The 13,420-nt window shown below is 36.2% G+C and overlaps 1 protein-coding gene across 1 annotated transcript in view; it reads left to right on the forward strand.

Annotated features, from left to right (window-relative positions):
• Positions 1 to 13,420, forward strand: part of TLL1 (tolloid like 1) — a 325,786-nt gene that overhangs the window by 166,480 nt on the left and 145,886 nt on the right. Inside the window, exon 6 of the mRNA XM_052654737.1 lies at positions 11,851 to 12,029. Coding sequence (XP_052510697.1) covers positions 11,851 to 12,029 — 179 coding nt within the window. The remainder of the gene's footprint in view (positions 1 to 11,850; positions 12,030 to 13,420) is intronic.

Genomic DNA, 13,420 nt, shown 5'->3' on the forward strand with positions numbered 1-13,420 from the left:
TACTGTCTGAGCCACCAGGGAGACCCTTTCCCCCTGTGTATCCAGTTAATTGGAACTTATATTTAAATATTTGAGTATTTAAATTGCTTCCATTTTTGTTTGTTTGCTGAGATTAGTTGGTAGGGCATGCTGTCTACTTTACACCACATCACATCAAGAAGCACATATTCCTGCACCTACCACTTTAGTGATGCTAAGAACTATCAGTGGATTCAAGTGGTGACAGCCACGCCCCTCAATTTTAAGTTCCCATCAGTGGAAAATAGTCATTTTCTCATGTTATTGTTTTCTTGTATTCTTTCTACATTTAGCTGAAATTCTTCTATAAAGAGGAATTATCTCTAATCAGCTATAGCTATTTGATACCTTCTATTATTGTTCATATGGGGAGTTTAAATAAAATGCTTACATCCTTTGGAGGAAATAATTCTTGCCCTAATGATATATATTCTTAGGTTGCGAAAAATATATATTGCACTAGGTATTGGGGGCACTACATCATCTGGCTTTGTCCCATCATATTTTCCTAGAGCATTTAAATTAACTTAAAAAGTAATGAGTTTTAATTTTGGTCCTATTAATTGACATTAAGGAAAAACATACATTGTTATTTTTCTGTTTATTTTGGATAATGCCTTAATGTTTTACCTATGAATTATCTACACAGTGTTTTCTTCTAAGTTACTTTATTTATTCTTGATAAGTTTTGATTATGTTTGAAGTCTCTTCTAATACTTTATATATGATGGTTTAGTCGCTAAGTCATGTCCGACTCTTGCAACCCCATGGATTGTAGTCTGACAGGCTCCTCTGTCCATGGGGATTCTCCAAGCAAGAATACTGGAGTGGGTGGCCATTTCCTTCTCCAGTGGATCTTCCTGACCCAGGAATTGATCCCGGGTCTCCCACATTGCAGACAGATTCTTTACTGACTGAGCTACAAGGGAATAAACGTCTAAATCTAAACTATCATTCCTTCCTTCCGGTTATCTAAAAGGAGTGGATATAGCTCAGGTTACATATTTCTAAATATACAACATATTCAGATCAGTACATCTTTTCTTTACCCACCTTTCAATTTTGTAAAATAAATACATCCAAAGTGCCACTTAATTATTTTATTGATCAATTTCTGTTTGTAACAAATTCATATATATATACACTCATTTTGTTTTATTACTCTGGCTCTTTTCAAAGTTTTCCATTTCACTCGTTTTACCCTGCTAAGCTATTTTATTTCATATATTTCATTCTCACCCATTTTTGAGCTATCCATGGTGATACTTTGCTCTACAACAGCTATCATAACTCCAGTTCCACTGTTGGCTCAGATGTCTGCCTTCATCAATGATGAGGGCAGGGAGCTTGCCTGTGTTCCTCATGACACCCAGCACACTGCTTTAGAGGTGGCTATCAGGCAAGGGTCAGAAATTTACGTGTCAGCTGAAGTTCATTGTGTGTAATCCTAAAATAAAACAATGTAAGAATTTAAAGGGGTTTTGAAAAACATGTATTCAATAATTTAGGGATTTGAAAACTGAAGTTATGACTTTCCTCAGGATACTTAAATCTGTAGTTACATTCTTGAAATTAGACCCTTGAGTTTTCTTGTTACTGTCATAGTGGTAACATTGCATTTTGGTGGTTTGCTTTGGTGCTAATTTTCCAGTTCAAAGTTTATACCGTATTATTATTTTCAATGATAGGAAGGATGATACTTTTTATTGAAGTTGATCAGAGCCTACTAATCATTCTAATCATTTTGTGACTTCTAAATTTTATTTGAAATTGCCATTATTGGCCAAAATTTCATGAAATAGTGATATTTTACCATGATGCTGCTGCATTTATAGCTCACAAAAGTTAATTTAAATTATCAAAGAGTTTGACAGTTAATATTGCATAATATAGTGAAAGACATCTAAAATAAGATATATCTTGAGTCAAACACTTAATGCTCTACTGGAGTCAGTAATGGGTCTTTTTTCTTATAAGAAATGTGAAGTAATTAGCCTCCAATTAAAATAAATAAATTTAAATTATAAAAAAGAGATGTGACATATAATGTATCACATTTAACAATACCTAGTATTGCAGTCCATGGGGTCGCTAAGAGTCAGACACGACTGAGCGACTTCACTTTCACTTTTCACTTTCATGCATTGGAGAAGAAAATGGCAACCCACTCCAGTGTTATTGTCTGGAGAATCCCAGGGACAGGGGAGCCTCGTGGGCTGCCGTCTATGAGGTCGCACAGAGTCGGACACAACTGAAGCGACTTAGCAGCAGCAGCAGCAGCAGTATTGTTGAATATGAAGAACCTGTAAAGTGGTGCCATTGATATGAATGGCAACATTTGTCTGCTCTGTTTGCTTTAATTTAGAAAGTAGATGCATCTTATTACTTCTTATTTTCATCACTTTGACTGAGTTTACCTATTAAGTCAGACAACTTGTAACTCTTGCAAGTTTTAAAAATAAAAGCTGAAATAATCTCCATACTGGAGTGGGTTGCCATTTCCTCCTCTAGGGGATCTTCCCAACCAGGGAAGTTAAGAGTTGAGGAGTCATTAAATATCTGTCTGTGCTTGCACTCATTCATGTCCGACTCTGCAACACCTTGGACTGTAGCCCCACTAGGCTCCTGTGTCCATGGGATTTTCAAGACAAGAATACTGGAATGGGTTGCCATTTCCTCCTCCAGGGTATCATTCTGTCCCAGGGCTTGAACCCACATCTCCTGTGTTTTCTTCATTGCAGGCGTATTCTTAACCTACTGAGCCATCAGGGAAGCCCATTATTAAATATGGAATTGCCTATATAATTTAGAGGATGAAGTTCCCTTAGTATTCTGCTACAGCCAATTTTTATTCAATAAATATTTATTGGGTATCTAATTCCATATCAAGCCATTGATAAGTATGGGAATAATAAAATATTTAAAAGAAAAACGTAGAAATCATAACTTTTTGCCGTTTACCTCTAGTGCATTTCCTATTTTTAAGTTGAATTATAACTGTACATGATGCTCTATATGTCTGTGTGTATATATGTGTTTATATGCATGCTTCTAGATGCATGATATACTTGCTTCAGCTGCAATGGTCGTAGGCTTTAATCTCCATATTGGCAAAAGGTTTAACCTGAGCAATAAATATTTTTCAGTGAATATCTATTACCTTCTTTGGCGTTTATCTATTTTACAACGTTGCTAATTATTATCAGGAAAAAAGTGAGACCATTTTAAAACAGAAGTTGTTTGATTTTATTCTTTGTGAGTCAGAGATTTGTGTAACTGAATTTTCATCTTCAATTATTATATGCTAATTTTTAATGATTGCCAAAAAAACAATCAGACTTAGAATTAACTTATTTTCTTATTTTCTAGATTTTATGTATTTTAATTGCATTTCTCTTTGGTAATTTTGGTTATTCAGATTATGGCAGTAGTCACTTACCCATCCATTTCTATTGAATTCTCATTTCATGTCATTTATCCTAACTTTGGGGCCTATAATATTGAGTGTAATGTGTTATCTTGGCTCTCCCAGGTAGCTTAGAGGTAAAGAATCTGTCACTAATGCAGGAGCCGCAGAAAACAAGGGTTTGATCCCTGGTTGGGAAGATCCCTTAAAGGAGGAAAACACAACCCACACCAATGTTCTTTCCAGGATAATTCCATGGACAGAGGAGCCAGTCAGGCTACATTCTGGGGTCTCAGAGAGTTGGACACGACTGGAGCAACTGAACAGACACTTACAGGGTTCTCTATGCTAAGAAGTTATAGTTAGGCAGAGGAAGTGTGCTAGCCATGATTCTTGTTCTCAAACAATGAAGACTGGCTAACTTAAACAGAAATCAACAGGAGCAAATTTATTATTATTTGTATAAGGAAATTATTTTTTTTAAGTTTTGGAAGGAATTTATAGAATTAGACTAATAGAAAAACTGAAGAGACAAACTGAAGGAGGAATCTCAGCAAGAGCATGTTGAATTATTTACCTTGAGCATTTCCATGACTTCTAAGGATGCTTGCTCCTAACTACTAGAGTCTAAGCTCTGTTCTGCACTTTGGGGCTCTGTTCTTTTAATAAATATTTATTTATTATCATTTTTTTGACCTTTTATTTTTTTCCAGTTGCATTGAGATATGTTAATAATTGACATATAACATATTGTTTTAAGTGTATAACATGCTTTTAGATTTGCGTATAGTTTACACATTTTGTTGTTATTGTAGTGATGAGAACTTTTAAGATCTACTCTCTTAGCAACTTTTAAATATATGATATGGTATTGTCAACTTTTGTCACCATGCTGTACATTACATCCTCAGGAATAACTGAAGTATGTACCTCTGACTACATTTTACTCATTTCACCCACCCTCAGATCTTGCCTCTGGCAACCAACAATCTGTTCTCTGTATCTATTGAGCTCTATTATGTGCCAGGCTGTATTCTAGGAGCTGGCATTTTGGCAGTGACCAAAACAGTGAACAAAATAAGTTTTCTGCCCAAAAAAAGCTTACATTTTTTGTATGCAGGCAAAACACCTATGAACATAAATGAAATATGAAATATATTAATAGACAATCAATTCTAGGACCAAAAGGAAAGTAGTGAAAGTGGGATGGAAAGGTATTTGTATAGAATTTGAAAAAGTTGAGGAAACAAGCCATTTGGATATCTGAGAAACAGAGTTCCTGACAAAAGAATAGACTGTAAAAAGACTCTGAAGTAAGAGTAAATCTGCATGCTCAGGACACAGCAAGGAAACTTCATGGCTCAAGAGGAGTGACAGGGATGCTAATAGGAGATGAGATATAGAGAATAAGAAAACTCTTGAGAGTCTCTTGGACAGCAAGGAGATCAAACCAGTCAATCCTAAAGGAAATCAATCCAGAACATTCACTGGAGGGACTAATGAGGCAGCTGAAGCTCCAATACTTTGGCCACCTAATGGGAAGAACTGACTCATTGGAAAAGACCCTGATGCTGGGAAAGATTGAAGGCAGGAGGAGAAGGAGACGACTGAGGATGAGATTGTTGGATGGCATCACCAACTCAATTGACAAGAGTTTGAGCAAGCTCCGGGAGATGGTGAAGGACAGGGAAGCCTGGTATGCTGCATTCCATGGGGTTGCAAAGAGTTGGATACTTCTGAGTAACTAAACAACAACATATATAATAAGATACTTATATGTGAAGATTGTGTATTATCTTATGGGTATATATATATATATATATATATATATATATATACACATATATATACTTTAGATTTCCCTCTGAGAAAAATAGATAGCCTGTATCAGTCAGCTTAGGCAATTTATGATGTGATGAAACTGAAAACTGAAAGTGTTAGAGGCTCAGTTGTATCCAACTCTGTACGACACCATGGACTGCAGCTCACCAGGCTCCTCTGTCCCTGGAATTCTCCAGGCAAAAATGCTGGAGTTTGTTGCCATTCCCTTCTCCAGGGGGTCTTCTTGACTCAAGGATTGAGCCCAAGTCTCCTGCGTTGACAGGCTCATTCTGTACTGTTTGAGCCACCAGGTAAGCCCTTATGATGAGTTAACAGCTCCCAAATCTCAGTGACTAGAGCAAAAAACACTTACTCCTTACTCTTATTGTATATCTGCCACTGTTTGCCTGTAGCTCACTGCAGAGGGTTTAATACAGTGTCCAGTCTGATGGAGAAGCCTCTTCTTGGAACATTGCAATTGTAGCAGAAAGAATAGAAACAATTTAGTCAACCATATTTGCTCTTAAAAATTCTCTCTAGAGAAGACACAAAAAAAGTTTGTGCTCACATGACATTGTCCAGAGCAAGTCACATGAGTAAGCCCAGTCAGCAGGGTACAGATGTATAATAATCTCCTAGAGAGGGGTAATAGTCAATAATTTTTAAATGTTGACACAATTTACAATACACTCATTGGATAATATTCAGGACAGAAGAAATCTGACTGGACATTTAAAAATTATATCTATGCCAAGAAGAGACTGTTGTGAGGAAGGCATAAAGCTTATAGAGAACTTTCTTTGTACTTACTGACTTTGCTCCACCAGTCTGAGGTCAAAGTAGAGAATACCGGGTTTTGAGTTACCTTCTTACTCTCTATGGCTTAGTGGGCTTTTTGAAAGGTGGTGAAAGTTTTCTAAGAGGGTAAGTAGATCTTATAATGGCTAAGCTTTAAAAGGAAGACTGAAATTTGAAATAAAAAAATCAAAAGCTGTGTACAAGAAAACAGCATGAAATCTGGATTACATTAGAAAGAAACTAAGACAAGTTAAAGCCATGTTTTTATAAACCTGTCGTGTCATACATAATTGTATGTGCATATATTTAGCTATTTAGTCATCTGAGCATCTAGAATTCCTCTGTTCCTAAACCAATGCATTTCCCATTATTCACAGGACCATTGTAAAAGCCAGTGTGAAATGTATTTTTGCTTTCTATTATGAAACCTCATTTTATTTATTAGAAATCGTTATGGGTAAAGTTATGCTAATAAAAGATGTTTCAGATTAAAAGAATTGACCATTCTAGATTTAAAAAATCAACTTCATTGCTTGACTGTCTCCTGGATTTTGATTTGCAAAATATTTTCTTTTCTGACAACCAGCAAAAATGACTCATTGTAGGTAATTTAGTTGCTGTATGATCCTTGGATATTTCAGTTTCATTATCATTGTTTCATGGTACCAAATGTTTCAGTTTAAATCTCCCTAAAATTTGCAAATTTTGATACATCTAATATTTTACTATTTCAGTGCATAGTAAGTAACTATGTGTGTATGCTTAGTTGCTCAGTCATGTCCGACTCTTTGCAACCCCATTGACTGTCGCCTACCAAGTAACTCTCTGTTCATGAGATTCTCCAGGCAAGAATACTAAGTTGGTTTGCCATTCCCTGCTACAGTGGATGTTCCTGACCCAGGGATCGAACCCGGGTCTCCTGCATTGCAGGCAGATTCCTTACCATCTGAGCTGCCTATGTAGGTATAAATTAAAATGTGCTACTAAAAAATCTAACTGGGAGCAAAAATACAATTTCTTGATTTTTTTTCCCTACCACTTACCTCACTTTTCTTTCTATTATCGATTTAGTATGCATAATTAGCTGTTATAATAGATACATAAATAATAAGTTGAATTACTACTTCTAACTGGCAAGGAAAAAAGGAAAAAATATACCCAACTAAATGCAGAGTGCCAGAGAATAGCAAGGAGAGATAGGAAGGTCTTTTTAAATGAACAATGCAAAGAAATAGAGACAAATAATAGAATGGGACAGACCAGAGATCTCTTCAAGAAAACTGGAGATATAAAAGAATACACAGAAGAACTGTACAAAAAAGATCTTCATGACCCAGAAAATTATGATGGTGTGATCACTCACCTAGAGCCAGACATCTTGGAATGTGAAGTCAAGTGGGCCTTAGAAAGCATCACTATGAACAAAGCTAGTGGATGTGATAGAATTTCTGTTGAGCTATTTCATATCCTGAAAGATGATGCTGTGAAAGTGCTGCACTCAATATGCCAGCAAATTTGGAAAACTCAGCAGTGGCCACAGGACTGGAAAAAGTCAGTTTTCATTCCAATCTCAAAGAAAGGCAAAGCCAAAGAATGCTCAAACTACTGCACAATTGCACTCATCTCACACGCTAGTAAAGTAATGCTCAAAATTCTCCAAGCCAAGCTTCAGCAATATGTGAACCATGAACTTCCAGATGTTCAAGCTGGTTTTAGAAAAGTCAGAGGAATCAGAGATCAAATTGCCAACATCCTCAGGATAAAGCAAGAGAGTTCCAGAAAAACATCGATTTCTGCTTTATTGACTATGCTAAAGCCTTTGACTGTGTGGACCATAATAAACTGTGGAAAATTCTCAAGGAGATGGAAATACCAGACCACCTGACCTGCCTCCTGAGGAATCTGTATGCAGGTCAGGAAGCAACAGTTAGAACTGGGCATGGAACAACAGACTGGTTCCAAATAGGAAAAGGAGTATGTCAAGGCTGTATATTGTCACCCTGCTTATTTAACTTATATGCAGAGTACATCATGAGAAACACTGGGCTGGAGGAAGCACAAGCTGGAATCAAGATTGCCAGGAGAAATATCAATAACCTCAGATATGCATATGACACCACCCTTATGGCACAAAGTGCAGAAGAGCTAAAGAGCCTCTTGATGAAAGTGAAAGTGGAGAGTGAAAAAGTTGGTTTAAAGCTCAACATTCAGAAAATTAAGATCATGGCATCTGGTCCCATCACTTCATGGCAAATAGATGGGGAAACAGTGGAAACAGTGTCAGACTTTATTTTTCTGGGCTCCAAAATCACTGCAGATGGTGATTCGCACCCATGAAATTAAAAGACACTTACTCCTTGGAAGGAAAGAAGTTATGACCAAACTAGACAGCATATTGAAAAGCAGAGACATTACTTTGCCAACAAAATTCTGTTTCTTCAAGGCTATGGTTTTTCCAGTGGTCATGTATGGATGTGAGAGTTGGACTATAAAGAAAGCTGAGTGCCAAAGAATTGATGTTTTTGAACTGTGATGTTGGAGAAGACTCTTGAGAGTCCCTTGGACTACAACGAGATCCAACTACTCCATCCTAAAGGAAATCAGTCCTGGGTGTTCATTGAAAGGACTGATGTTGAAGCTGAAACTCCAATACTTTGGCCACCTGGTGTGAAGAGCTGACTCATTGGAAAAGACCCTGACGCCGGAAAAGATTGAGGGCAGGATCAGAAGGGGACAACAGAAGATGAGATGGTTGGATGGCATCACCGACTTGATGGACATGGGTTTGGGTGGATTCTGGGAGTTGGTGATGGACAGGGAGATCTGGCGTGCTGCAGTTCATGGGGTCATAAAGAGTCAGACACGACTGAGCAACTGAACTGAACTGAAAAGAATATTCCATGCAGGGATGGACACAATGAAATACAGAAATGTTAAGAACCTAACAAAAGGAGAAGAGATTAAGAAGAGATGACAAGAATACATAGAACTATGCAAGAAATTTCTTAATGACCTGGATAACCACGATGATATGGTTATTTCCCTAGAATTAGATTTGTGGACTGTGAATTCAAGTATGCCTTATGAAGCATTACTACAAGTAAAGGTGGTGCAAGTGACAGAATTCTAGCTGAACTATTTAAAGTCCTAAAAGTGATGCTGTTAAGGTGATTCTGTTTAAGTGCTGCACTCAATATGGCAGAAAATTTGGAAAGCTCAACAGTGGTCACTGGACCTGAAAAGGACAATTTTCATTCCAATCTCAAAGAAGTGAAATGCCAAAGAATGTTCCAACTACCATACAATTGAGGCTCATTTTACATGCTAGCAAGGTTACCGTCAAAATCCTTCATGCAGTATGTGAACCAATAACTTCCAGATCTACAAGCCGGGTTTTCAAAGGGACAGAGGAAACAGATCAAATTGCCAACATTCACTGGATCCTGAAGAAAGCAAAGGAGTTCCAGCAAAACATCTATTTCTGCTTCATTGACTATGTTAAAGCCTTTGATCATGGGGATCACCACAAACTACAGAAAATTCTTAGAGAGATGAGGTAAGACCAGACCATCTTACCTGTCTCCTGGAGAAACTTGTATGCAGGTAAGACGCAACACTTAGAATTGGACTGAACAACTGGCCCACTCAAAATGGGTAAAGAAGTACAGCAAGTCTGTATATTGTCACCCTGTTTATTTAACTTATCTTCAGACTACATCATGCGAAATGCCAGGGTGTATGAATCACAAGCTGGAATCAAGATTGCTGGGAGAAATATCAACAACCTCAGATATGCAGATGATATCACTCTAATGGCAGAAAATTTTGAGGAACTAAAGAGCCTCCTGATGAGGGTGAAAAAGGAAAGTGAAAAAGCTGGCTTGAAACTCAACTTGAAAAAACTAAGATCATGGCAAACTAAGATCATGGCAAATAGAAGGGGAAAAACTGAATGCAGTGACAGATTTTAGTTTCTGTGGCTCCAGAATCACTATGGATGGTGACCACAGCCGTGAAATCAGAAGACATTTGCTCCTTGGAAGGAAAGCTATGGCAAACCTAGATAGTGTAATAAAAAGTAGAGACTTTTGCCAACAAAGGTCTGTAGAGTCAAAATTAAGGTTTATCTATGAACAGATGTGATAGTTGGGCCAAAAAGGATGCTGAGCACCAAAAACTGAATTGCGGTACTGGAGAAAACTCTTGAGAGTCCTTTGCATTGCAAGGAGATCAAACAAGTCAATCCTAAAGAAAACCAACCCTGAATATTCATTGGAAAGACTGATGCTGAAGTTGAAGCTCTAATACTTTGGCCACTGATGCAAAAAACTGATGCATTGAAAAAGACCTAACGCTGAAAAGAATGAAGGCAAAAGAAGAAGGTGCTTCAGAGGATAAGATGTTTAGATAACATCAATGAGCATGAATTTGAGCAAACTCCAGGAGATGGTGGAGAACAGAGGAGATTGGTGTGCTACAGTCTATGGGATTGCAAAGAGCTGGACATGACTTAGTGACTGAACAGCAACTATGGAATAAGGTAAGACATTTAATCATTTAAAGCCTACAGAAATAACAGGACTGACAAATATTTGTAACACTCAAAAAGACTGAAATGTTCTTTCTCTGAAAAGTGAGCTTAATGATGTGCATTTTATAATATTTTGGCAAATTAATTTTGAAAAATTTCCTCTCTTAACTTAAAAAATTAGAAAAAGGTTTTGGTGTCTGGCACATCATAATCCCCATCTATTCAAGACCAATTATTTACTTCCTGTATTGCTCTCTAGAGGGGTGGCTCTTAGATAAGCTATTTTAATGTAAACCCTAATTGTTGAAGTTTTAAGTGTAATTTTATTGATAGCTCTAGTTGTAGTTACTGTATTATTGTACATTTAAAACTATTTTATAGTCAGTGTCCTTATGTGTCCACGCCTGCATGTGTGTACACACTCTTTCACACAAACTGACCCGTTTCATGTATGCACACACACAAAATGGAATTTCTACGTTTTGAGTAGAAGAGTACCATTGAATATGTATAAATATCAGTAAGTTAAGGAACATTTTCAGGAGAATACTCTGGATAGTTCACATTCTGACAGTCCAAGATATTCTTTCAGAAGGTGAAATGGACTAACCACATCAAACTTTACCTGACCATTTGATTATTGATTGATTTTTCTTCACCAGTCAACCATTAACCCTAGATAATTTGCCTCTTGAAATTAATTTTTCTGTATTGACTTCTTTTAAAAGTTTTCCTTTTTAAAAAGTTTTCCCATAAGGAGGAGAAATATTCATTTTTAAATTAACCAACATCTTTCACAAATTTAATTGTTTTTCTCAAAGTTAAAAAATTAAGTTTGTTTTTATGCTTAATAGTGAAATAATGTATTATTGCTAGATAACCAACCTAAATGATTTACGTTGGTTGTGGAGACCAAAAATTATATTAGAAATAAATGTGAAGTCTTGAGTTTAACTATATGTATAATAGCCATTAATCACCATCATAAGTATTTTATTATCTTATTATCTTCTAAATACTCCTAAAAAATGATTTAAGGCACATCTCCAACATCTTCTAATATATGAATCAGTACAAATGCACTGCAATTGATTATTTAGAGACTGGCATATACATTTACCATAGAAATTGGCTATGTTCATTAATGAAAAACTGTTCTACCTCTGACTGTGCTGAACTTTATATTTCACCTGAAATTTTAACAAATTTTCACCCTATTATAATTAACTTGTCATCACCCTGTTTACCACCATTCACATTTTCTGCTTTATTCCAGATGCTGCTCCTATGTAGGTCGGCGTGGAAATGGGCCTCAGGCAATCTCTATTGGCAAGAACTGTGATAAATTTGGAATTGTTGTTCATGAACTGGGCCATGTGATAGGCTTTTGGCATGAGCACACGCGACCAGACAGAGATAACCATGTGACTATCATACGGGAAAACATCCAGCCAGGTGAGGGGCTGTACAGGGTGTCGGATTTGAGATTGACTAAACATCTTTTAATAGGATTGTGCTGTTTACATTTTAATTTCTTACAAAATGTGAATTGTTTTGTTGATATTGTGGCTCAACATTTTCCTTGATTAAAAAATACCTATTATGGTGCTGATTTGTTCCTACAAATCAAATGATCTTATGCAATTTTTAGATTTGCATTTTTTTTCTTAAGATTTATCTATTTTATATCTCTGGTTCTTTCCCCCAAAAAAATGGTGAACCATAAATTAATATTGTTAAATTTTCAAAAAGCATTTTCTATCCTTAGTTCTATAATTTATGTTGTTGGGATTTAAAAAGGGTCCAGAGTCTGTCACAAAATGTGCTGCTACCATAAAAATCTATATTATACCACAGATAGTTTCATGAGAAAATTCCACAAAGTGAGACATTTTCAGAATAGCCCACATATTTTCTTGAGACTTTCTCTTAATCTTGACTACCCTAAAGACAAATTCTTAAGAATGTTTCAAGTGTCAGTAGTTCAGTAGTTAATATGTATTTAAATTTAATTTCCTCTGACAGTTGATGTGTAATAATAACCTCATTTATAGTTTTGTATTTGTTTTACCTTTCATAAATTCATAAAAATAAGCACATTTCAATTGCCAAAAGAAAAACCCTATTGTTTATAATTGTTTTATAAGATTGTGCATATTTTACGCATTGCTGTTTAGTCGCTAAGTTGTTTTTGACTGTTTTTGCAACGCCATGAACTATATAGCTCACCAGGCTCCTCTGTCCTTGGGATTTCTCAGGCAAGAATATTGGAGTGAGTTGTCATTTCCTTCTCCAGGGGATCTTTCTAACCCAGTGATCAAACCTGCATCTCCTGCATTGCAAGCTATGTGTTATTTTCTTATTCATAGCCAGTTTTAAGTTATTAATACAAACATTGAATTCCTAAGAATTTCCTGTGATTAACAGCATTGACCTATTTAGTCACTCACAACATATTTGTATTGAGGCATTATTAGATATTGGAGATACTTCATGAAAATTACAGAGCTTAGTGTAGCTATGTCTATATATATACAAACATTCTAAACAAGTGAGAAAATGAGAATAGTCATATGCTGAGAATACTGTCAGTCCAAACAAGGTGTGACAAAATGTGCTTTAGCAAGTCGGGAGATGTCACAAAAGAACTGAAATTTAGAAGTAAAGGGTTTCTAAGTGCAGAAAAGAGTGATGGTATATCTAACTGAAAAAAAAAAAGAAAAGAAAAAGGATCATGATCAAAGCTACAATTACAGATAATTAGATTATTTTCATCTGCTCATAGGGCTGCATGGTAAGTTACAAGTGGGAGATTAGTTGGTAATTACCAAAGGGGATTAGATCAT

This window comes from Budorcas taxicolor, chromosome 17 (genome assembly GCF_023091745.1).
Source record: "Budorcas taxicolor isolate Tak-1 chromosome 17, Takin1.1, whole genome shotgun sequence".
Lineage (NCBI taxonomy): Eukaryota > Metazoa > Chordata > Mammalia > Artiodactyla > Bovidae > Budorcas > Budorcas taxicolor.